The sequence below is a fragment of the Ailuropoda melanoleuca genome, chromosome X (genome assembly GCF_002007445.2).
Source record: "Ailuropoda melanoleuca isolate Jingjing chromosome X, ASM200744v2, whole genome shotgun sequence".
Classification (NCBI taxonomy): domain Eukaryota; kingdom Metazoa; phylum Chordata; class Mammalia; order Carnivora; family Ursidae; genus Ailuropoda; species Ailuropoda melanoleuca.
In genome coordinates this window covers 108619592-108644491 of record NC_048238.1, presented here as the reverse complement: position 1 = coordinate 108644491, position 24900 = coordinate 108619592, and the positions used below count along the sequence as shown (strand labels likewise).

The 24900-nt window shown below is 51.7% G+C and overlaps 1 protein-coding gene and 1 long non-coding RNA gene across 2 annotated transcripts in view; one reads left to right on the top strand and one right to left on the bottom strand.

Annotated features, from left to right (window-relative positions):
- Positions 1–404: 404 nt before the first annotated feature.
- Positions 405–24900, bottom strand: part of MAMLD1 (mastermind like domain containing 1) — an 82261-nt gene continuing 57765 nt past the window's right edge. The window contains 4 exon segments of the mRNA XM_019808190.2: positions 405–1620; positions 1622–1704; positions 1706–2574; positions 3371–3455. Coding sequence (XP_019663749.2) covers positions 1428–1620; positions 1622–1704; positions 1706–2574; positions 3371–3455 — 1230 coding nt within the window. The 3' untranslated portion in view covers positions 405–1427.
- Positions 6121–8709, top strand: LOC117797372. The gene is made up of 3 exons (XR_004622321.1): positions 6121–6256; positions 7468–7646; positions 8582–8709. It is a non-coding gene; the product is annotated as an uncharacterized LOC117797372 (long non-coding RNA).

Sequence of the window (24900 nt, the reverse complement as noted above, 5' to 3'; positions counted from 1 at the left end):
TTGGGTCTAGGCTAGGCTCTGGGAGAGGGGGTGGAGGGGAGGCGGCAAGTCCCTCCTCTCCTGGGGCGGCTTTGCCAAGTGGCAGGAATTTATTCTCCCGTGCCGCCTGCCTTAGCGCGCCCCCACCCCGTAAGGTGTCCCTTACATGGGAGGAATACGGATCTTTAATTGAGTCTGTCACCCTCTGGGTGGAAAGAGGATGGGGTGTAAAATGAAGGCCTGGGGTAAAAAAAAAAAAATGACACGCTTCACCAACTTCTTAGCCCTCAGCCCTCGGTGGGGCATCTTCCCGCTGCGCTAGACAACCGAGTAGCCACTTGAAAGAACCAAAGACACCAGTAGGCTTAGCTGACACGGGTTCGTAAGTAACGGATGCTCCCTTGAAAAATGAAAACATAGAGGCATTTTTCTCCTGGCTGTTTATTACAGTACAAAGAAAAAACGCACTGGCTTGAAACAGACGCCAGATTTCAAATGTAGAGGCAAAATAGGAAGTGGCAATTAAAACGTGATTACACAATTCTGGGCAATGAGGAAAAGTTTACAGGACAGTGGGTGTGGGTTTTCTATAACAGACACTTAAATATACATGACGATAATTGCAGATAAAAACCATCAAAGACAAACCCCAAGTCAACTATTAATGTTTACAGACTCCCCCCCCACCCCCCCCAACCACAGACCTTACATGAAAACAAATACTGAAAGGCTTTAAACCAGGAACTTCTCACCTCCACCCTGCAAAGTGCCATTGGAGAAGTGGGAGCCTGGGGGTTTCTCTGTCTGAATGATAAAGGGAGGACACTCTGGGTCCTCAGGGTGGACAGCGCAGCCAGTGTTCAGCTCACAGGCCCTCTCTACACCCCTCCCAAATCTGCAGGACCCTTAGCCTCCTGGCAAATTTCCCCTGCAGGACACTTGTACAGCTTGCTGTAATATGCGCATCACTTAAGAGCCAGTGGAGACTGACAGGTTTGCAAAAGAGTTTAAGAATCACACAAGACAACAGCATTTTTAGTGAAAATGGCAATAAATGGCCAAGGGGTTTCTATTTGGCATTTGTCAGTTTGTACAATGCCTCTTGGTCACATCCACGTGTCACTGCACCAAAATTGTAAGCAACTCAACCACCTGGCTTCTAAGGTAGCACTGGGGCTTCACAAGGGAGCGCTGGAGCAAAGAACACAGCCTGCATATTTGCAACAATGTATAATCAACACAAACAATGCATAATAAACACAGCTCTACTGAAACAAAAGCCGTCACTTTATTTACAAAGTCACAAAATGAAGTATAAATACTTCTGTCATTAACGTTTAGGAAAACCATTTACAAAATTTTCAAATATGTACAGGTAGCTTGAAAAAAATCACCAGCTTTCCATTTTGTCACAGGTAGAGAAAGGGATGAGCACAGACGGATGCCACTCAAGTCGTGGGGAGGAAACAACGGTGTGGCTGTGGGGCCGGCTGTGAATTTGCTATGGCTCCATGCCACTGCCTAAAGTGGTGTGGGCGTGGGGGTTTCTGTGGGCACTTCAAGCCCCCAGCGCTCTGGGCAGTGGCGGTGGCGGCGTGCCCTTCCACTATGTCATCGACGAGCCTCAGGTTGCACACCCAGCCCCCTCTGGAGAGCTTCAGTGAAATTCACCTCACTGCAGTCAGGGGCTGAGAGCAGACCCTTTAGTGGGGGCTGGGGCCGGGGGCAAAAAGTCATAGGGGGGCAGCTTAGGAGGGGCACCCATTCTGCCAAATGGACCTGGGGACTTGCTGGCAGCGATGGCAGAGGCGACGGCGGCGGCCACATAGCTTGGTGGCTCCATGCCCTGTATGGGACTCATGGGACCAAAGCTGGCCATGCCCTGCTGGCGGGACTTGGCGGCACTGAGCACAGGCACGGGACCCTGCACCGGGCTCTGCCTGAGGCTCTGGTTGCCCAGAGCGGCACTCACCTTCTGGCCAGGCCTACCTCCTGGGGCCACCTGATTGGGGGGCACAACTGTCTGCTGTGATGGAAGTGTGGGCGCTGCCAGGGGAGCTCTGGCAGGTGCCTTGGTGAAGATCGAGTTGCTATCAAAGTGCGGCTGGATGCTGTCATCTACGTGGCTCATGGAGAGCTCCCTCGAGACCGCTGTGGTCCCCGCCGCAGCCGCCGCTGCCGCCACCGACGCCACCCTTCTGGCATCGTCGAACACTGGGGGCATTTTTGGCACATGGGGCTGTCTGAGCTGGTGGGGCCTTGGGAGCTGGCTGCCCAGGGCTCTGGGACAGAACCCAGGCAGGGGTGCTCCTGAGCGGGAGGCCTTGGAAATCTGTGGGTGCTGGCTGCCCAGGGGTTTCTGGCCTGAGCTCAAGCATATGGGAAACGGAGGGTTACAGTTGAAAATTCCTTGTTGCTTGCCGGGAGTCAGAGAGGCCATGCCCCTGCCCTTGTGGCTCTGGGGCCCAGTGGGTGGGATCATTGCTGGATTCGGGTTATTCTGAAGGAGTCCAGCTGCGGGTGGCATCATGGGCTGACTAGATGGGGGGCTTGCCTTGGTCTGGCTATACTTGGAGGTGACTTGTTCTTGGACGGCTACAGAAAGAGAGAAGTGGGGGTCAGTGCCGTAGTCATCCTCAACGTGGGCTTCTGCCCTTGGCTCCCCAGCTCTGTGCCCCCAGTTCCCCGCAGCACGTGCACCAAGAGAAGATGGTGACCACCTGCTGGAGGCCAAGCAGCCTCCCCCCAGCCCCAGGTTAGAGTCCTCTTGGCCTGGCCCGATGTCACTCCACTGGCCTGTAGGGATTGCTTAACACTCATCTCCCTGGCTGGTCTGGAAGCTCCACAAAGTGGGGACCATGCTGACATTTTTTGTGAACTGCTGTATCCCCGGCCAATAAATGTGGATTACATTCATAGCTGCCATGGTAGGGTAGGGACCCCTGCTCTCTGTGGAGGCTCTGGGAGCCCCTGCCACAGACACTTTGAGGAAGGGCCTCCCCAACCCCTGTTCCACTATGAACATTTAGAATGGATGGTCACTCCAGCAGTGGCTGGGGTTGTGGGGAGGACAGGATCAGAACCGTGCAGGTGTACCTTTCTCCTTTTGAGAATAACTGCTTTAAGGGGCCTGACTCAGTTTAATTAATCTCTTGAATTAAGCCCTGATTTTAGACTCATTAAAACCTGGCTTTCAGTTGGGATCCCACTGAAGCTTTCAATGTGCGATACATCCACCCTGCGTGCTATTTGACTGAATTGCAGACCTCCCTTCTCTCCCTCAGGGCTTTCAGAAACACTGACAGTAATGGTTTCCTCTGGAGTGAATTCTCACCCCCCACCCCCCAGCCCCTGGCCTGCCCCTTTGGGAACAATGACCTTAACTGCTTACCTTGAAACTGACTCATCTGTTGGGCAATATATGCACTCCGCTGTTCAGGGGTCATTGCCGTAAGACCTGATCTCTGCTTCTCTTGCTAAACAGAAGATGAGAAAGACGTGTTAGACAGTGGCTACCAAGAAAATTGGCCTTGGGACTGCTGTGTGGGGGCCCAGGACTTGGCTTTGGTGTAGCAGAAAGCATGAGTGAACACATCAACACACACTTGCATGCATGCCCCGCCCTCCCGAGCAAAATTCCACAGGTATAAACAAAAGTAGGATTCTGCACCTGGGTTAAAAAATCAACTGCAACAGCATAGGATGGGGCAGGAGAGGAAGAGCTTAACAGCAAGAGCACACAGAGAAAAGGTTCAGGCATTTTGGATGTCCTTCTGCTCAGGATGGATCAGCAGTGAGATGTGGTCACCAAAAGAGCAAATGTAACATTAGGCTGCATTAATAGAAGCAGAGTATGTAGAAGGAGGGAGGTGACAGTCCTGCACTCCTCTGCCTTGGCCAGACCATGTCAACAGTGCTGACAAGAGTCTGGGCGTGCCAGTCTCAGGGAGACCCAGATGCACTGGCTGCACTGTGAGGACACTAAGTGACAGGGGTAGGGCTTGCACCCGAACTGGGCAGACCACGAATGGCTGAGCAAACCAGGGATGCCATGGATGGGACAGAGCAGACTCTGGGCTATGTGGCGGTGGGTACCCAGCCTCTGCAGGGCTGTCATGGGGAAAGGGCCCAGGCTCGTTCTGGGTGGTCCTGGCATGAACGGCGGGATGGTCACATGGTCAGAGAAACGCATTGTCTGCCACCCAGCGTAGCCACTCACTGCCAACTTCCCTCCATTCTCCTGCCTGGCTGGAGCATGGGCAACTGGAACGAGCTTCCTGTCTCCATCACCGGGGCAGCTGGTGGGCTGGGGGAGGAGCCAAGCTTAGGGGCCGCAGTCCCAGCTCTGAGTCTGGGAGTGGCTCAAGAAGACAGCCAGCAGAGAACCAGACGAAGGCCCGCAAGCACAACTTGCCCTGAGACCCTCAGCCATTCGGCATTGGGTTGTGAGTGGGACCCAGGTCTGACTCCCAGTGCAGTGCTTGCCCACTGCCATCTCTCTCCCCTTCTCAGGATGCCGGCTCAACAGGGTGCTGACAACCAAGGCAGCTCAGTCAGGGAGGAACCTCCCCCCTCCTTAGTCCGCTTGTTGAGCTGCATCCCCCCCAGATGCCCAGGACTTGACCTGTACCATGGGCTGCCCGGCAGGACCTGCTTTTCTGCCCTTAGTGGGGCTGGTGTGGGCCTGGCCGGCGGAGGGCTGGTGCCTGGGAGAGTGCTGGGCTCCCAGGCCTGGCGGCTGCTCCCGACCTCAGGTCCTGCCAAGGCAGAGGACAGAGCCAAGGCACGGGGCGGGCAGACGACACCAGAAGCCGTTTCACCGTCCCGTCCTTAGCCTGTTTCCTGTCTGGGCCCTTGCTCCCCTCCACTGGGGCCACGCCTCGGGCGGCCCATGGAGCTGCCCTCTTCCTGCTAGAGCATGGGGGGCATGGGGCCACCCCATATGTGCTCACTGTACTGAACCGCCTGCACCCATTCTTTCCCGTCCTCCTTGAGGTCGGCACTGCTAAGTCATTGCAGTTAGGGATCTGACCGGGGAGAAGCATGGGGGTCACGTGACCGCCCGAGGCAGGAAGCGGGGCAGGGAAGCTAGGCTCCGCCTGCAGCACTGGGGGCGGCCCTTTCACTTCTGCTCTTCCCTTGGACCCTTACACCAGCCCTCAGAGATCTGGGCAGAAGATCTACGGCCCCAACTTACCAATGTGACATCTGAGGCACGGAGAGATTAAATGACATGCCCAAAGTGACACAGCTAGGAAGTGCAATCAATGTCTCCCAACTGCAGACCCAGTGCTCTGGCCTCTCTAGCCTCTTCAGCCCACTGCTTCTGGGGACCAGCTGCTTCTGGGGACTGGCTCCTGTGGCTGGCTGGGTTCACATCACCCCCGAATCGGTCTCCACCGTCTGCCCCATTAGTTTCCTCAAACAACGCAGTTATACGATGGTGGATGGTGGGGGTCGGGGCAGGGGGCAGGTGGAAGTTACAGAGGACAACCAGAGAAAAAGCAGGGGAAGACAGTTGAGAGGAAAAACACCCCAGGGGCACAGGAAATAGAAGGCTGGGCTGGGGCAGGGGTCAAAGGGTGGAGGAACTGGGTGGTGGTGCCCAGATGATAGAGAGTGCTTCTCCAACAGTCCAGAGTTACAGGGACCAGGGGATGTTGGCCAGTGTTCATCCAAGGAAGCACAGATCCGGAGCTTCCCGAGTTTAAGGGAAACTCTGGTCAGCGGGATGGCTACAGAAATCCCCAAGTTCAAACGGCACGCTGACACCAGGCCCGTGGGGCTGGGCCTCTGGCATCCTGGGACCCCACCATCAAGCACGAGTCTCTTCTAGGCTGGGGTAGCCTGGGGCCCGGCAGCCCTCTGCTCCGAGCCTGGGGCACCTGGTCCTGTTGGCCCCGTGGCAGGCAGAGGAGGCCTCCCCAGGAGGGTGCTTCCTTTGTTTTGCAGATGGAGGCCCCCATCCTTTGTTCTGAGTCCGTGTGCTCCAAAGATAAGCCCCAAGAAAACAGTTGTTGCCTTTTGACACTGACAATTAGAATCGTTGGAAAATGGAGAAAACAGGAAATGACAAATGTTTTCAGTGACCAGAAGGAAGTGATGGCTGAAAGTTGCTGCTTAGTGACGGACACTTGTGAAGGATGGCTCAGGCAACCTGCGGCTTTTCATAAGCACGGTATCGGAGCAGATCATCAAATGACTCATGTTTCTAGGGCTGCAGTTGTCATGGCGCTTGGTGCTATTGTGCCAGGTGACACCGACAGAGCAGTGTCAGGTGAGTGCTGTGAGAGCCCGCTGCTTCCCCCATGGTGGTCACCGTGCTGAGCCTGGGGCCATCAGGAAGTCTCCCAGAGAACTAGGGCCCCAGTTCTTCCCTGTCACCCCTCCTCCCGGTCCTGCTTGGCCAAGGTGCCATATTCACAGACAGGTCTCAGGCAGGACGGCAACCCCGGAAGTTCTGGGACTGCCTTTCTAGAAGCTTCATGCTGATGCCCAGGAAGCTGCAAAGCCCTCACCCAACTCTGGGGACTCCTGGAAGGACTAGTGTCTCATCCGTGTGTGCTTGGCCAGAGAGAGAGAGAAGTAAAAGGCTGGCCTGAACCCCACCACTGCCCCCTTATTCAGCTGAGCCGCACACAGCAGCCCCCACTAGCAGGCCAGGCCAGAAGCTGTGTCGGCTTCATCCTTCAGCCACCACAGGTGACTGTCTCCCGTAAGTGCCCATGCAGTGGCCTGGATGCTTCCTCTTCACCGCAGGGGCCGAAGGGTCTCCTCACAGACTCAACCACTGAATCAGGCTGCAGGACTCACACACAGAAGCCCACAAAGGGTTTCTGGATGTCGGCCACATTCAGACTGAAGTTACTCCCCCCATGCCCCCAGGAAAGCATTCTGACTCAGAAGGGGATTCCAAAGGAATAGCTCCTGGGGGACGGCGGCAGAGAATGGATCCAAAGCCTTGTTTTGTCCAGCAATTGCGNCAGACCTGCCCCCTGAGTGTCCCCACAGGGAGCCAGCCTGCCACACAGCAGAGGGCACTCAGCTACCTTAAAGGTTTAAAGGTTAATGAGCTCTGCTGTGCCTGTTTGCTTTTGTATTACTCCACTAGGAAAAGCACCTTCTTTCATAGTTTCTGGAAACCAGATTTAGAATCAACTCACCCACCTTTCTGACCTGTCCTTTGAAATGACAGGGAAGACAGCATTCTCACTGGAGAGCATGAAGTCAAGATCGGAATTCTTGGGGCTCTCACACCCATAAGGATAGGGACACCTGAGACCCACAGGCTCTGGCTCTCCAGTAGCCTATGGATGAAGGGAATGCAGACACTTCCATCGGGAGCCCTGTTGAAGAGGGTGCTGATGCTCCTGGGCTCTAATTCTCCGCAAGTGTCCTTTGGAAACCATAGCGGGGCTTCCTAGAGTGAATGACAGGTGAGGTTCCTTGTTTCCTGGTCCCTCCTAACTCTCAGTTCCCATGACTCAGTTTCTCCAGAAGGCCTCCAGAATGATGGGATTGAGGAGTGGGCCATCAAACCACTTCTGCTCAATGTCCTTCCTGGCCCAGAGTGCACCCAGCGAGATATGGGCCTCAGTGGCTCTGGAGCCCCGGGAATGAATCTGCTCAAACACCGGAGGGGAAGATCGGGTTTACTTAGTAGCCTGGTAAGTCCCCCCATCAATCAGCGGACTCACATTTCCTGTGGGATAGTGCTGGGCTTCTCATTCTTACGGAGCTTATAATGGAGGGGGAAACTGACAAGATACAGGTAAGTTAATCGAAGAAGATCACTTCAGATGGTGACAGATCTTCTAAAGAAAATAAAGACCGAGCGAAGGGATCAAGAGTGGGTGGGCACGGCAGAAACCCTGAGGGTGTTCCACTTGGCGTCTTTCTGGGCTCCTCTGGGAGCCTGGCATAGGGGCCTGGGGCCTCCCCCACAGAGATGCTGCTGCTCTTGGGTCTGAACCAGTCTGAGGCTTTCACTAGGGGCTTCACAAAATCAATGCCGTCAACAGCAAAGAGCAGAGAGCTGTAAGTCAGCTGTTTTACTCTCCAGTTTCTGTCTTTCTACTTGATCTCCAACTGCGTGAACTCTATTCTGATCTCTCCTCTGTCTCGGTGGTCTCAGGGCTGCCTGGTCCCGGAAGGGCTTGGTCTAAATGCTGGGAATGATCCCGGGGCAGAGGAAACAAATAACTTTGCAGCTTGCCTTTCTTCTTCCTCTGTGGGGCCTGCATCCTCCGTCTCACACTGAGTCTGGCCTTCCTGAGTCACGGGCTGAACTGGCAAGTCACCCGTCCCTCAAAGCCCCTCAGAGCCCCTGAGGGGCGCAACTTCCAAAACTTCTTAGGAAAGGCTTGAGGGCCAAGCATCTGCCTGGCTGCCTGGCCCCCCTCCCCTGCTGGGCGGAAGGCGTTGCCTTGGGAAGAGACATAATAAGGCAAGGGAATAGGAATTTGAGGCAAGCTGGCTGGGATCCCTGTCAACGTGTGACTAGTGTGGAAAGGGAAAGGCAGGGAAGACCAGGGTGGGACGCGACAACACCCCGAGGGGACCACGTCCCTGACCCGTTTTGCTAATTCTGTTTCCCTGGCAGCTTTGAGCCGGACAGGATTTCTCAGGTTCCGGCCGGAGAGTGAACAGCTAGGAGCCCCGTGAGTCTGAGAGCACACCGAGCAAAGGGCGAAAGAGAGAGGGACCAACAGGCCTTGAGCAGCAGGCACTGCTTGTTCTTCCCGGCTGGGCCTGGCGGCCTAAGGAGAACAAGGCTGTACGTACCAGAGCAGAATTTCCATTAAAGGCCAGAATCCCGGAGGCTCTTTCAGCCTGATGACCATCTTCTGATCACTATCACTTAGCAAATACTCATTTCTCCAGTTTTTTTTTTTTTTCTGCAGACAGGGCAGACGTCCTGTGCACACTGATATTTCATGCAGAACAACAACTCCTCGGTCCAAATGATATTCTCTGCAGAGGCCCACTCTGGCTGGCGTCCACCACCTTGCTCCCGTGACCACTAACGTGGCTCTTTAGGGCGAGTCAAGCCGTTCCTTCTAGACTCCAGGGCATGATCCAAACTCAAAGCCATCGTGGGAAGGCTTGACTTGGGTTCCTTCTGCCTGCTCTCCTCCGGCTGCCAGTCCTCGAGTGGGGTGTTCCGACTTCCCACTTCTAGGGTGCACGAGTCTTAGGTGGGGTCAGAGAACACCTTGGGGGCGCAGAGTCCACAGTGGAGCTGGCAGGAGAGGCAGTTCCTGAGCACCCACTGGGTACACAGTAGGCAGGTACTAGGGGAGATCCGGAGGTGCAGAAGTGCAGCCCCTGTCCCCCTTTGGGCTCACAGTCTGGCCGCAGGGACAGACAGGCAGGGAAGGACCCAGGGTGCTGGAAGGCTTACCGCAGGGAGGGGGCAACTGCACCTGGGGCAACCCCCACTCATGCCCCTGGAGGTGTGGCTCAGGCGCCTGGAGCACTCTGCTTGCTTGGGTGGTCTTTTTGCCAAAGAGTGGCTGGGACACAGTAGAGAAAGCACTAGAGATCCCTCCTAGGTGTACAGAGCTTTACGGGCTGTCACCTCCTGTGTTCCTCCCAACAACCCTGTGAGGCAGGCGGGCAGGCTGAGCAGGGGACTGCGCCCCGGTTGACAGATGAGAAAGCGAGGCTCAGGGGAAGTGACTTACCTACAGCGTCGCAGCTAGGCAGTAGTGGAGCGGGCACCTGCCTCCAGGCCTTCGGATCCCAGCCGCCCCAGGGCGCTGCCTCTGAGGTGCTGTACGAGGAGGTGACTCGGGCCAGCTCATGAGCAAAGGAGCTGCTGGGCAGGAAGGACTCACTCCCCAGGGCCTGGCAGGATGGGGGCTGTCGCCCGAGGCTGACCTGGGGGGGCCTGGCTTCCCCAAGCTTGCAGGCTTTGTCTACATGAGTCTACAACAACCGATTGAACAGTCCATCAGCTGCTTGGCCACAAAACGGTTCTGCCTGATCTCGTCACTGCCATGACTGCCTGCCTAGCTGGGTCTTTTCTGGGTGCTGTGGTTATACACACCAACTGGTCTGGGGCAACAAAACCAAATAGCTTTGCGGTCTTAATTGTCTTGGGTCACAAACTCCTTTGAGAATCCATTAAAAGCTATGGTCTCTCTCCACAGAAAAAGCACTCCCAGACCACCAACATTTTACATATAATTTCAGGGCTTTTCTGGACACTTACTACCCATCCATGGATCTCAGTTAGGGATCCTCTGCCTTGATCATTGTCTTGTTGGAAACGGGAAGGAAGCTAGGTCAGATAGCTGGCTCATCGGCAATCACCTTCACCAACCCCGATCCCTCCCATTCCCTTACCCCCCCCCCAACAGAGCACACAGTTCTAAACTGGTTTGCAGGTTTGTGTGCGTAGAAATGCTGAGGAATCTGCAAAACCAAACGGTCAAGTGTAAACCCCGCCACAGCCGACTCCTGAACTTGTAGCCCTCATTGCACTTCGCCTTACCAGGGCCCCAAGGCTTTGGGACTTGGGTGTGTGGGGGACATTTCCTTGCTGTCATGTTTTAGATGACAGGGATTTTGCCAGAATGGAACCCATGACCCAATTCTTTCAGCCAAAGGCAATTTAAAAACCTCACACTTGATAACCGTGTCAGCGAAAATTTCAAGGACCAGAGGGAAGCCTTCCTCCACAGGCTCGTCCTTCTATAGGACACTGCCTCCTCCCTCTCACTTTGGAACACCTGGGCTTCGAGTCCTCATCTGCGTCTCCTATCATCCCAGTAGAAAGGGAAATATTTCTCCCCCAAACTAAGTTAAACGGCTGGAATCAATTCAGTTCATTGCAACAAACACTTACTAAGCACCTCTTGCACACGAGTCCCTGCAATGGATGACAGGCCAGTAGGTATTTGGATGTCCCGTTTGAAGTCGCAATAAAAATCGCCACCACAGAATTTATCGAGCATTTGCTCGGCACCAGGCACTGACCCAAGTGCTTTCGACATTTGGTCTCACTCAGTCCTTTAAGCAGCTGTGAGGCAGGAGCTCTTACTGTCCATATTTTATAGGTGAAGACACTGGGGCCTGGAGAGGTTAACTAAGTTGCCCAAAGTCACACAGCTAGTTAGGAGCAGAGCAGGATGCAAACTCAGGTTTGCCTGGTTCCCAAGCCCACACGTGGTTTGCCATGGTGTGTGTGTGTTCAGTCGTTAAGTCACCAAGTTGCAAAACAAGTTTTGAAATGTAGAAACTATTGAAATGCACTATTTAGAAAAATTCAGGCAAAGTGTTAGGAGGAGCTCCAGACAAATTCTTAAGAACAAATTATAAATACTTAAAGAGGGGATTGGGAAGACAATCTAACTACCTGGACAGTTTCAGAGAGTACACCCATCCCCCAGACAGATACAAAACCAAAAAACAACACAAAATAGCCTTCGCGAGTAAACTCAACGCACTTGGGAAAGAAACTTCCTCACCATTCTGACAGTATAGGGAGTGCCCCTCCTCCTGGTGGGTCATTCCTACAGAGCTGAGCTCACAGGCCCGGCCCCCTGCAGCTTCGGTTTGTCCTTCCAGCAAAGTCATCAAGGGACTCAAGCAGAAACGTCGCTTTCTACAATTGACCATTCTTCGTGACGGCATACCCAGCTCCGTGATCATTTTAACTGCTATTTTATAGCCACATTGGAGTTTTTACAATCCCCAAGTGCAGATATTTCTCGAGTTCTGATTGCCCGCCCACTCCATGATGACACAACCTCAAGCAATGAATAGGGCTTATTTGGAGGGAACTGAAGCACTTTAAGCTTCTGCTCGAGAATCCCTGGCAGCTTCATGTGACTTGTGGGGTTTTGGCGACGGGTCAAGAAACAGGACTGGCCATCAGCGCTAACAGGTGCTCGCCGTACCTCAGTGGTTGAGCAGGTAGAACAATCTGCAGGTGGCACACGGGGGTCCCCCAGCGGTGGATGACGCCCCAGCGTGGGGGGCGGTTCTAGCTGAGCGGCGATTGGGAGCAGGCCAGGAGCCGCTCCTTCAAGGGGAGCAGAATGGGAGCAGAGCTTGGCCGACCAATGCAATCCCCAGATGAAAAACGAAATAACTAAAATAGATGAGATTCGATCTTGACTCTGACTGACTAGGCGCTTTATAACCGGTGCTCATGCATCTTCTCTGTTTTATTTAATTTGGGGGAAAAACCCTGCTTATCACATACCCTATAAATGTGAGGCTCAACTTTCAAAAAAAAAAAAAAAGGCTTTTAGGGACATTTCAACTCCTCGAGGTTTCCAAACATGAGGTAACTCCATGTCTTTTTTTGGAACCGCTGAAAATCTCACAAAAGCAAGTCAATTAACAACTATTGGTGGGCATGGTCCCTAGCTCTTAGACTGGCTGGTTCCACATGCGCCCAAATTTCGCAGAAGTAGACCATGGGATGGATAGTGTCTGATAGTAGTAGCACCTCATTTCATAGAACTCACATCCACTCAGTTCCCTGGATCGTAGGCTTTCCATGATCCCCAGAGAGCTCGCCGGACTGAGGTTGGCCAAGGGTGCCCCCCCGCCGAAAATCCTCCAATGGCTTGCAGCTGCCTAGGGACCAAGCACATCCTGCTAAATTTTGCTTTTCAGGCCACCCATAAGCTTAGCCTCCCATCCTCTCGGCAGCCCTAAGAGCCAGGTTTCATGCTCCATACTGTCATGAACTCTGCCCTCCAGTCATGCCAGTCTCTTCTGAGCCCATCAAAGGCTGCCATGTGTGTTCAGCCCTCTGAGCTGGTGCCCCTTGATTCGCCTAGACTGGAATGTCCTTTCCCCCAGTTTTCCCTCTGGAACTCCTGCATGCCCTTTGAGATCCAGCTCCTCTACCCTGGGAATCCTGCCTTCCCTTCAGTCCAGCTCCCGCGGCCTACCACCTGTGGCTGACTGAACACCCGTGCTGGGCCAGGGCTTAAGCATCTCTGAGTCCCTCTGGTGCCCAGACAGTGCCTGGCACAGGCAACGGGCTCAGCAGATACTCAGAAAACTCAACCGACCTTACTCTGTTAGGAGCTTGGGTGGAATACCCCAGGCACTTGGGAGATGGTAATCCGGTGAGGACTGTGCTGTCCTCTCTCTGGGAAGAATGTTAATGGTAAACGGATCCTCGCCCCTCGTTTAAGCACATCTATTCATCCCTTTTCAACACTGTTGCGTTAATACAACCCATCGATAGAACAGAGTGGGATCATGACCGCACCGTACAAATAACATCGACTACCGAGGAAGCAGCGGCAAGGTGGGGTACAGACCTGGATCTGATCTGCAGAGTGGCTGAGACCCAGGCAGCTCCTGCCGAGGAGCAGTCCAAGGTGTCCTCCTTCGTTTACACCGGAGCAGCTCCTCCTCCTTGACTGTTCTGTGACATCGCTGCGGCTCAGATGGGCTCTGGGGCGTGAAGCGAAGATTAGGACTAACCCCCATAGACATTCAGCTGCTCGGCAAGAAGCGGTTGGCTGTTCTAACTCTAGAAATTATCCACGAGATTAGATGTTGGTCCAGTCTTCTCCACCATGGAGATTCGGAAGCAGGTGTATGTGTATTCACAAGGTTGCAGTCGTGTACTATAATTCCACAGGCTTTTGGGAGCTTGAGATTCCTGGATTGAATCATCCAAGAGTTCAGGATCTTGAGCTCCTTGCTTTCTTTTCTCTGGCCTTTACTAACCATGTAACAGAGTTGAGCAGAAAAAGCCCATAACAAGGAGCTGGAGACTTGGCACATAGGCCAGAGACTCTCAGAGCCCAGGGTCCTTCAGGACTGAGCCAACTTCCGAAGCCAGCTCCAGTCGCTCAAGTCACAGGTGAGATGAATGTATGAGGGTACTAAATGTTATCCAGATAGCCCAAAGAGGTCAAGGCAGAGCTGTGGAAGAAGCTGGATCTTTGGGCAAATTGGTGAATGTCCCTACATGTCAAACAGAAGTGACAGGAGACAATTTTGAAAATTTGAAGTAATGCATTGGGAAAACAGGAAAAATGTAATGTGAGTTAAATTTCTTGGCTTTTTGCTTGCCATTTCCCTACTTGGCCAGGTGCAAAAGGGGTTTCAATATATCAAAAACACGTGTCTATTAATAATAACACAAGAAAGCTATACAACTCAAGACTCAGATTGTGTAAGGAGTAAAACCCCAGAAACTCCACAAGCAGCAATGTCCAACAGAACTTTCTGAGAGGGTGTTGAATCTTCCTCCCAGAAAGAAAAGAAGGCTCTCTATACCTATGCTGTCCAACATAGTAGCCATTGGCTACACGTGGCAACTGAGCACTTGAAATGTGGCTAGTGCAAACGGAAAACTGAATTCTTAATTTTATTTACTTTTAATCAGTTTAAATTGATTTATAGAGCCACATGGGGTTGCTGGCTACGTAGTGGAGAGCACAGCTCTTTGGCACAGGGGCTAAGAGTGTGTGCAGACTCTGGAGAGGGAAGGCCTGGGTTGGAATCATGGACTTGCAGCTTCTCAGCTACGTCATTGTGACGAATTTACTAACTCTTCTGTGCCTCAACTGCCTGATCTGTAAAAGAGAAGTCCTAGTTGTACATTACCTGTAGTGTCGTAGGGGTTATGAAGACTACTTGGGTGAACACATAGGCAAGTGCCTGCCTGGTACCCGCACTCTCTGAAGCTTAGCCTGTGGTACAGTCTTCGTTACCAACAACGCCTCTGCCATGCATCGAGCAACTTGCCCGAGGTCATTCATTAGTAAATGCCAGGGCCTAGACTGGAACCCAGATATTGTCTGACTTCAAAGCCCACGCCCTGAGCTTTGCTTGATCAAATTGCCCAACTGAAACCTTTGCTATGATAATAAGCAGACCAGCAGAGAGAAGATTCTGGAAGGCGGCTAGGGTTCCACAGCTGTGGAATGGCTGCAGGGTTGGCTACTGTGTGACCCACGTGTTCTTTTCACAACAGCTGTATCCTAAAATTAGGAGAACTCCAAGTTGGGGTATTTCTGTTATGACCATGTGGTACAGGGGGTGGCAGGGAGCTAGGGCTCACTCAAGAGATTCTGCCAAGAACTTTAGGGTAGCACCGATCCTCCCCGCTGGGTGGAGCTTTCCCATAAATTTGCAGTTTGTGAAAATGTCCTTGGAGCAGGGTATTCCCTATGCAAGAGCTGGGAGAGTCTGAGCTTTTCTGGATTTTTTCCCTTTATAAATGTATATAATTTAACTTCAATTTTTCGAAATTTGAATGTCTGGGGCTGACTGAAATTGATGGGGTCCCAAATCAAATTCACTGAGTCGAATCAAGTTCTCAGACTTGGAATTTAATCACAGGATTAAGTTCAACTGGTAAACTGCTACTTTGCTGAAAGAACACAAAAAAGCAAAACCAATAATGTATACAACAATTAAGGAAAGAAGGAAGAAATATCTTTTCTGCAGCATGAATTCCAATGCGTGGGCTGGTGGCCTGTGAACCACCCAGGCTAGAGACTGGCGTGCTCCTCAGCGTCCCCCACAGCACCAGGCTCAGGGCACGTCTGCAAGACTCTGCTGATATTTTGGCTGGCCGTTTTCTGTGGGGCCCTTTTGTAGTGGGGCCAGTGCTGCACCTGCTGCTAGCCATGCTGCTTGATTAGATAGGAAAGCTGTGGGTGGTCAGGCTAGGTGCGCCGCTGGAAATCATCCCAGGAGCAAGGTGAGGTCAAGAGCACTGCTGTGGAGGACGTCAAGGGCTGGGTGAAGGGGGAGGACATCAAGGCTTTCTGGAATCCATAACCTCGGCAGCCAGGAGAGGCCTGTGGCAGAGTTGCTCTGACAGCTTCTGGAAGGTTCCTATGGTCTCATGATGAGGACAGTGATGGTAACACCTACCAGGTACTGACTGTGTACAACGTGCCAGGCACTGAATTAAATGCTGCACAAGTTTCATTTAATCCCCTTCAATTCCCAAGGCAACTCTCAAAGATGGGTACCATCACTATTCCTCATTTTATAGGGAGGAAAATAAGATTCCGAGAAACAAAGTAACTTGCTCCAAGTCCACAGTAAGTAAGGGGCAGAGCTAGAAGCCAAACCTGGCTCTGACCTACTCCCAAATCCAGGCTCTTAATTACAAATACTAAAAATGCAATGTCCAAAGCCTCACCCGTATGCTTATGTGTACCCACATTCTTTCCCCACCAGTGTCTCTCTGCTGGGTACAGCGAGCACTGCTGACAGGCGCCAGGGTGCCAAAGGAGTCATCCAACTAACCATCACATTCGGGCAACCGAGGAAGGGAGCGGCAGGATTTCCTTTGGAGACTTCCGGATTCAGACAGCCGATTTAATGCAAGCATCTAACTTTGCTCCCTCCCAGAGCCCTACTAAAAGTGTGGTAAGGGTTTTGTTTTGTTTTTAAAGACACAATCCCACAAGGATAAGGAGAACAGGAGAGAAGACAACACCACCATAGTTTCCCAAGTTAAAGAATAGCTAGAACCAAGGTTAACTGACCACACAGCCCGAGGAAGCTGAGTCACAAGAAGTCAGAGGGGAAGGTGGAAAAGTAGCTTGGGCTGGACGGTTGCATCTTCATCGAGCTCTGGAACAGGAGCCCCAAGTTATCTCTGGAAGGGAGGTGAAGTGGATGGAAGGGGCCAGCGTAATGGGGTAGAGCCTGGATCCCCTCCCCCACTCCACTTCCGTATCTGCCTCTCCTCGACCCTGGCAGAGATCTGGCTTGATCCTTTGCTGCCGAATTCCTGCTCTGCCTTCTAGATCCTGCTGCCTGGATCAGCTGATGACACTCACTTCACCCCGCAAAGGTGTCCTGCGTTGGCCTACGCCTGGAGGCCGGAGGACCCGGAGGCAGGCTGTGGCAAGCTCAAAAGCCCTGTTTGTACTGGGTGTTCAGTACCACGCCCATGACTCCATCAGGCGTCCCCATGGTGGCGGGCTCTATACGTGCCCCCGTCCGCCGTGCCCTGGGCCACCGACTTCCGTAAAAGGGGAGCTGGGGGCGGACAGTGACCAGGACTACCCAGCTTCCTTTCTGGAAGGCTTCAGCTAATAGTGGCACTAGGGCTATTTGCTGCTTAAGCATCTAGCTTGTGCTCACCGCTCAGTTCTTCAAAATGAAGTGGCTGCTTGTTTTAGAGTTCATTCAAAGTGATGAAACTATAAATGATGATGTCGGAATTAAGACAGTGGTTGTCTCTGCGGGGAAGAGAGGCTGGGATCACAAAAGGCACATGGGGGTCGACTCAGAGAGGGGGGGAATGTTCTATTTCTCAACATAATTGGTGGTGACCCAGGGTTTCACTTGACACTTCTTCAAACTGGACATAAAGGCCTTGCAAACTTTTCTGTGTCTATGCTACACTTCACAATAAAAGAAAAAGCTATATACGAAGCTGGATGTCCATAATGTGAAATACATATTTCTGCATAGAAAAAATGAGGGGCGCCTGGGGGGCTCAGTCGGTTAAGCGTCTGACTCCTGATTTCAGCTCAGGTCATGATCTCAGGATTGTGAGATCAAGCCCCGAGTCGGGCTCTGCGCTGGGTGTGGAGCCTGCTTAAGATTCTTTCTCTCCCTTTCCTTCAGTCCCTCCCTCTGCTCACGCACTCTTTCTCTCACTCTCTGTCAAATAAATAAATATGTCTTTAAAAAAAAAGAAAAAAAGAATGAAATGCTGTATTGCAGCATGTTAACCGTGGTTACTCCTGGCTTATGTGTATATCATATATTTATATATTTTAGTATCCCATGGAGTTTGTGTTTTCTCTATACTTGCCTGCACTTTCCAAGTTTACTACAAAGATTACTCTTGTAATCAAGAGATTGGAAAATGACAAGGTCCCCACTAAAATTGAAACTAGTGAGGATCGACTCAAAACAGATGGGAGGAGCCATCTGTGGAAATCTATGTAGACAATAACTATCTAAAGAGATTGGTGACTGCCTGATGGCCCTAGGAAGAGCTCAAAGCTTACCAAGAGGCCTAGGGTGCATTCCTAGAGTTGGTTCTTGGAAGTCGGGAGAGTTGTTATCTCTGGGAAGTGGGAGGGGCATACAGAAGGCTTCTAAGATATTTTGAATGTTCCACTTCTTAACCTGGTTATATGCTCTTCTGTACATATCGTATGGATTCAAGAAAACCAGGATTAGAAAACACAGTGCTATATCAAAGGAACAACTCAAATTCATAAAAAAATCATCAGTTTACAGGTTAAGAAAAATCACTTTGGAATTTCGATCTTATTTTCCTTTGCGTTGCCAATCCGGGCTCTCTGGAGATGCTCCAGTCAGACGGGTTTAGGGTGGGGTCAAGGCCGGGAAGACCTCACGCAGCACACTCTTCATGAGGTTTAGGGTTGGTCTGGGGTCGGCTCTCCGAGCCCTGGCAAGAACCCCAGTACTTCCGGGGCTCAGGAGTCCTTCCCCAGCTTTTGTCCACATGCACGTGCAGGTGGGTACTCTACCTACAAACGAACCCGTGCTTCCCTACTTTGCCACTTTCTCACGACTGCCTGGCTGGTCTCCTTCCTTCCCAACCTTTAGGGCAGCAGGGCATCATTTTCTACTTTCCTTTTACCGAAAGCCTCATCTTCTGTCTTCTTCTGACCCATTCTGTCTCCCTGGGGCTGACTCCTTGCCCTCCCACCTTAGAACTTTTGTAACTTGAAGGGAAATGAGAGGTCACCTTACGTGAGTCACCATTCTCTGTAGATGGAGAGGTCCATGGTTTGCTCAAGACTGCCAAGCAATGGATAAGCCTTGCTCTGGGAAAACCATCTTGGTGATCATAGTATCTCTCCTGCCAGGTAAATATAGTGGTTGCCAAGGGCTGTGGGCAGTGTGTCACGAAGAGTTATTGTTCAATGGGGACAGAGTTTCAGTCTTGCAAAATAAAAGGAGTTCTGGAGATGGATGGTGGAGATGGCTGCACAACAGTGTGAATGTGCTTAATACCACGGAGCTGTACACTAAAAAATTACCATTTTATGTCATGTGCATTTTAGCACAATAAAAAAATCAGAGAAAAGAAGGTGGCCAAGCAAGTTAAAGACAGAGAGTCAGAGAGTCCAAGAGACACACAGAGAGCACCTACCTCCACTGTTTTGTAGGGACTCAGTCTCTGGGAGTGGCGCCCTGCAACGCCACCTTCTGAGAAATACTGGTTGCTACCAACTTCCTACTTGGTAGGTGGGAACTCTGGGGCTCATGGTAGGGAAGGGCTTTGCCCCAAGTCAAGGAAGACTAGAACTCAGCACTCCTGACTCCCAGTCCAGGGTGCCTTCTTGCAAGCCCTTTGTCCCAAAGGAAGCCACTTTCCCTGGTCTGAATGCCAGGACAGGAGGAGAGAAGGGTGGTAAGTCGTGTGTGCAGTGTTGGTGCGTGGCGGGGTGGAAACATATCTATATGCAAGGCAGATGGCACGAGGAAGAGAAAAGAGTAGACTGTACAAAGTCGACCTCTTTCAACCCCTCTGTGATTCTCAGTGAGAGCAAGAAAAAAGGGCACCCCATGTTTCTGAGTTAAACAGGCAGAGCAGTGCTGGGAAAGCCTGGAAATGGCCTGAAGACCCAGTGCCTGGCTCGGGGTGGGTGGGGGGGGATGCGGGCACTCTCCAAATGCATTTTTGAAGAGAAGAAGCTTTTGGAGGTCGTGGTGAACACCTCCAGAGGAAGCTTGGCCAACTGGGCCTTCAGTACAGCTCCATCTGAGATGCCCAGGTGCGAGGCCAAAAAGAAGACACTTCACGGCATCCTGGCCCTGCTTTGTCTCTCTCCCTGACTTTCCAAAATGTCTCCCTTCTTTTTCTTGTCCTACCAGGAAGAGCTAAGACTCAGTGGTAAGAGCTCTTACTGGGCTAAGCTCTGCCCAAAGCCAGGCCAGCCTGGCTTCCCCTGTGCTTCTTTACATGTCTCCAGCCCTTGCACATATGATCTAGCCATTAGCATATAGAAATGGCCACTTGGCCCAGATTACGCCAAGGTAAGCCTGGGCTCTGAGAGCTGTCACACACCGGCACAGGGGAGGGGCTCTTCTCCCAGAGAATTTGGAGGACACTCCCACCTGCTCACAGCCAAAAGCCCATCTGCTTGGCTTGGCAGTAGATGATCTGAAAGCTAATGGAACCGGGTTAATCCAGTGGCACCAATCAATGAGGGGAGCAGTGAAGGGCAAGGGTAAGAGCCAGCGGGCAAGACAGGAGACCTGGGGTCTAGGCTTAGGTCCTTCTCGTGCTCGGCAGCCGGGTGGACTCGGGTAAGTTCTACTGCCTCTCTAAGCTTGGTTTTTCATGCAGAAAGTAGGGGTACCAACAGTGCCCACTGCCAGGGGCTGTTGTGAGAATGGAATGGAAAGACAAGGGGAAATTCCTCCATATGGGCTCAGGGCAGTGCAGGCACGGGGAAGGGCTAGTTCCACCTTCCGTCCCCACCCCCACTGCTATGGAGAGCTCTGGCTTGGAAGCTGGGTGACCAGTAGCCTGGGCTTTGCCATTAAAGTTCTGAGCCTGAGAAAGTCCCTTTCCTTTGGTGTCTATTGAGATGGTGTTTTTGTTGTTGTTGTTGTTCTTTGTTCTGTTAATACAGCTCATTACTTTGAATGATTGTCATAGGTTGAACCAGCCTTGCACTCCCGGGATAGAGCCCACTTGGTCATGGTGTATAATCCTTTTTTTACATGTTACTGGATTTGATTTGCTAGGATTTGATTTGTTGAGAATTTTTGCATCTTTGTTCCTAAAGGGTATTGGTCTACATTTCCCTGTTAGGGCCTCCCTGTGTTCTCATCTGTAAAATGATGTCATTGAACTGAACAACCTCCAAGGTTTCTTTCAATAGTCATGTTCTCTGATGTTGGGATACAAAGTCAATTAAAAGCCAGTGATTCTTAGGCACTAGACAGACAAAGCTTCGACTCTTCCCTGGGTAATCAAGAGGTGGAAGATTCGTTTTGCTGATTTCTCAAATAACTTTAGTTTCTTCAGTCAGCCTCACGTGCAAGGCCTAGGAATCTTTAGATGCTTAGGATGGAAACTAAAGCCAGCCAGCTGATTCATTTTAAACTTCTTCCAAATGCATATGGTTGTGTTTTCCTAGACCTGGGGTCAAAGGGTGAGTTAAACAAACAAGGGGAAAGGCGGGGAAGCCAAGAATCCAAACACTGAAGGGAGAGGCAGTGAAGAAGCACAGTCTACCTACAAACTAACCAAACCAGCCTTGGCCTTGTTCTCCAAAGTAGCCAGTCCGGCACTACCCCCACACCTGTTCCTGTCACTGTCTGTCTGCCAGGAACTCAGGGAAGGGCCTGCCCAGTCATAGCTACTGAAGGAAGGATGTGGTGGCTATGCTAACGGCTGCTCGGATCTCCTGCCATGGGGGGCATCATTGACTGGTAGCCTCCAGGAGCCGTCCCTTTGGCTCTGTCACCATATGTGGTCCTGTCTCCACTCCCAACCGTTGACACAACATGGTGGGTATACAAATGCAGGCCCACTCCTGTGAGGTACAGGACTCTTCCAACAGGACCTCTGGTTCAAGGACTCTCCATTGACCTTGCTGAAACTTTCCCGGAGCTGCACTGTGGTCCAAGATTGTTCCTACTCAATCTTCCCCTGTCCCCCAGTCATCGCAGACCACCTGCACTGTGGGTTGAGGCTCCCCCCACCTTCTCTGGCTCCCTTTCTCTGTAGCCTTCATGGGCTTCCCCCACCCCAATGCATGTCTTACACTTCTAACCCCATACTGGTGTCTGCCTTGCAGCAGACCTGAACAAACACAAAGAAGCAATTGGCCACTTAACTCTTCTTTCTGCCCAAAATAGAGGAAACCCTTTCTCCCTCCCCCCCCCACTCCCCACACTGCCCGTGAAGCACCATGGTGAGCAGTGATCAACACAAGAAGTGCTCTCCTGTCTCTTCCCTTAAGCACTTGGCTCACAGCTCGGAGACTTAATTTCTGCCTGAGTTTTACTGGAGTTTCTGTAATTTCCTGGGCCAGATATCTTTTTCTGTTATTTTCCTTCCTCACCCCAGTCATGAACTGAGCAATGCAAGTCATGGAGAAACCCTGGACACATCCAGCAGCCCTCAGCAAACACAGTATACTGCCCTGCAGAGAAAGTTCTGGTATCTAACATACCGCTCTCTCTCCCTCATCGAAGCTTTGCAACCCAGTAAATGGGTGGATTTTGGGACTGTTTTGAAGGAATAAGGACTAGCTCTGGGCACCAGAAAGGCAAACATATGCATAACCTACCACTAAGGCTGGGCGAACAGACGTCCTTTTTGATGTGTGAACATCCAATGAAAACGGATCCACCAGTTACACTAAACTTAGGCACAGTCTTCAAAGTCAGTACATGCAAGATATACTTCTAGTTAGTTTGTGGACTTTAATAAATTAGTTTAAGGGTTCAGTTTGATTTCATTGTAAAATTATATTTAATAGCAGAGGATTACAGCAATGGTGATAAACTGTTAAGAGCATACAAAGTTCATATCCCGTTCCCAGACTGGAAGCTGTGTGCCTGCTTCAAGATGCAGAATTTATGAGCTCAGGGTCTGGGCCAGATGTCAGGGGACTCCAGCTGTTACTCAGGGCCAATCATTTCATGGCCTTGCGGGACTCCCATACCCCAGTGGGAAAGTGTGGGGTTCACCCAGATCAGCTCTCTGGGCCCTGCTGGCTGGGGCATACTGTGAGCTGAGGGGCCTCTCCTGCCTTCCCCCAACTGCCCATCTGCAAACCGAATGGGCATGGGACAGGAGGGAGCTGGGCCTCAAGGGACTGCTGCCCAGGACTAGGAGGCCCAGGGTGCCCGGTAGGTGGGGACGTACCCAGGGCCCCTGAGGTACCAGGTTGCCAGAGAGAAGGAGCGAGAAGGAGTCAACCCACAGTTTCCAAGGACACTGGTGTTCTCCGTGGGTGTGTGTTTCTTCTAAGGGCTTGACTATTTGCTTCCTTTGGAATACCTGTCATCATAGACCATACTGTAATCAAGGACTGTAGCTGAAATCTGCTTGGTCGGCCTTTTATAACATTTGTGCGACACATATTTACCGAGCACCTACCATGATCTGGGCCCCGGGCTGCGACAACATTGGTGGACCAGGAGGACACGGTTTTTGCCCTGTTGGAGCTGGCACATTCATATTCCGGAGAAACACCAAGACAAGGATTTATAGTATGGGTCGATAAGTGCTGTACAGGAACACCGCAGAATGTTAGAGAACAAACAGGAGAACCCAACCTAGTCCAGGTGGGGGTTGGTTAGAGCAAGTTTCATGGCAAAACTGAGCTTTGAGCTGTGGCCCGAAGGACGATGAAACGTTGGCCGGTGAGGGGCCCTGGGCAGGAAACTGGCAAAGTTCTCAAATCGACTTGATCTACGTCATAGCTGTACCCAGTGCCATTCCTCTCCGAAGACCTGACTAATAACACCCAGGTTCCGGGTATTTGGGGGAATGCTTGCAAAATGAGGCCTAAGGATACGGGTTCTCCTGGATAAAGAAAGGGCTGCTTTCACGAGCCCCACAGTCATCCCAAAGAGTGCAGGCTCTACGGGTGGGGGTGATGGGGACGGAAGAACAATCTTCACATTTCTGTTCCCAACTTATAAAATTCCAGAAACTTGTTAACCTTCCAAAAGCCCTGAGGTGTCCTGTGCTCCTGCTCCTTCTGGGCCACAGTGAGCGCTGGCCAGGGGTCCTGCGACAGGAGGGTGGCCCATCACCTGCAGTTTCTAGATCGGAGCGGAATCCCTTCGGGGGCCGAGTAAATAGGCTTTCTGTAGGGGTGAGCAATTTGGGAGGCATGTGTTTGGGAAGGAGGGAGCAGATGGATGTGGATGGCCGAAGAGGTCGACTATAACAATACAGTTGGTCGCTTAGCCAACATCTAGTCTTCGTCCTCTTGGCACTCTCCCCAGTTTTCGCTCTAGCAACCTTGCTTGCCCCATGCTGCCTATACACTTTGGGGAAACCTGGCTCCACTCAGGGTTCTAGAAGTGGGGCACTTAGCTTGACTCACGTGCGGCAGCATAGTAGACACGCAATCAGTTCAGGCCACTATGCCCCCAATTCCCTGGGGGTTCTGGGAAAGAAATCTCCTTGTTTTTCTGACAGAGCTTCTAGAAGTGACTTTCTCTCCGGCTCTGCTGGGTGAGGGAAGAGGAAACCTGTAGCCCCTGGAGCCACAGGCAGCTGTGTGTGGCCACAAAGGGGAGCCAACTTTAGGATGAAGAACAAGGAACAGACAGCAGGAAAGAAACAGCATCCTCCGTGACAGTCGAGCTACTAATTCAAATCACCCCTGAAGTCACCCCAACCTCTAGACTTGCACTTACAGGACTCAGTCAGTTCCTTTCATTGGCCAAACCAGTGTAAGCTGGTTTTCCTGTTATTTGTGACTCAATACATCCTAACTGATAAGGAATCTAGGCTGGCCCCCAGACCTCTGAGTTCATGAGGTCTGCATTATAGCTCCAGCCTCCCGTTGGAGGGCATCCCATTGCCAGTGACGAAGCACAGGGCTCGCTGGACCCTGTTCAGCCTCAAGCCTCCTTCACCCCCAGACCAGTTTACAGAGAAATCTGACACACGTGAACTGCCTGCGTGACCTGCTCCAGCAAACACGTCTGGCGCGGATCCGCTACGGCAGGCCTGAGCTCTTCGTTCAGATCTCAAGAGCAGTACCCAGGCTCTTAAAGACTCTGTTTTGCATTAGTTGAGTGCGATACACATTTTAGAAGCTTAACAACATTAAGGATTTCTAGTTCATATTCAATTCCGAATAACTCAAATATGTACTTTGTGGGTTTCTGTGAGGAAAATAATTGACGGTCCAAACTGGAAGTCATCTATAGAAAATAGGCAGGGCTAGCTCCTAAAAGCAATTATTGGCATCAAGCTCCTGAATTTTTAAATCC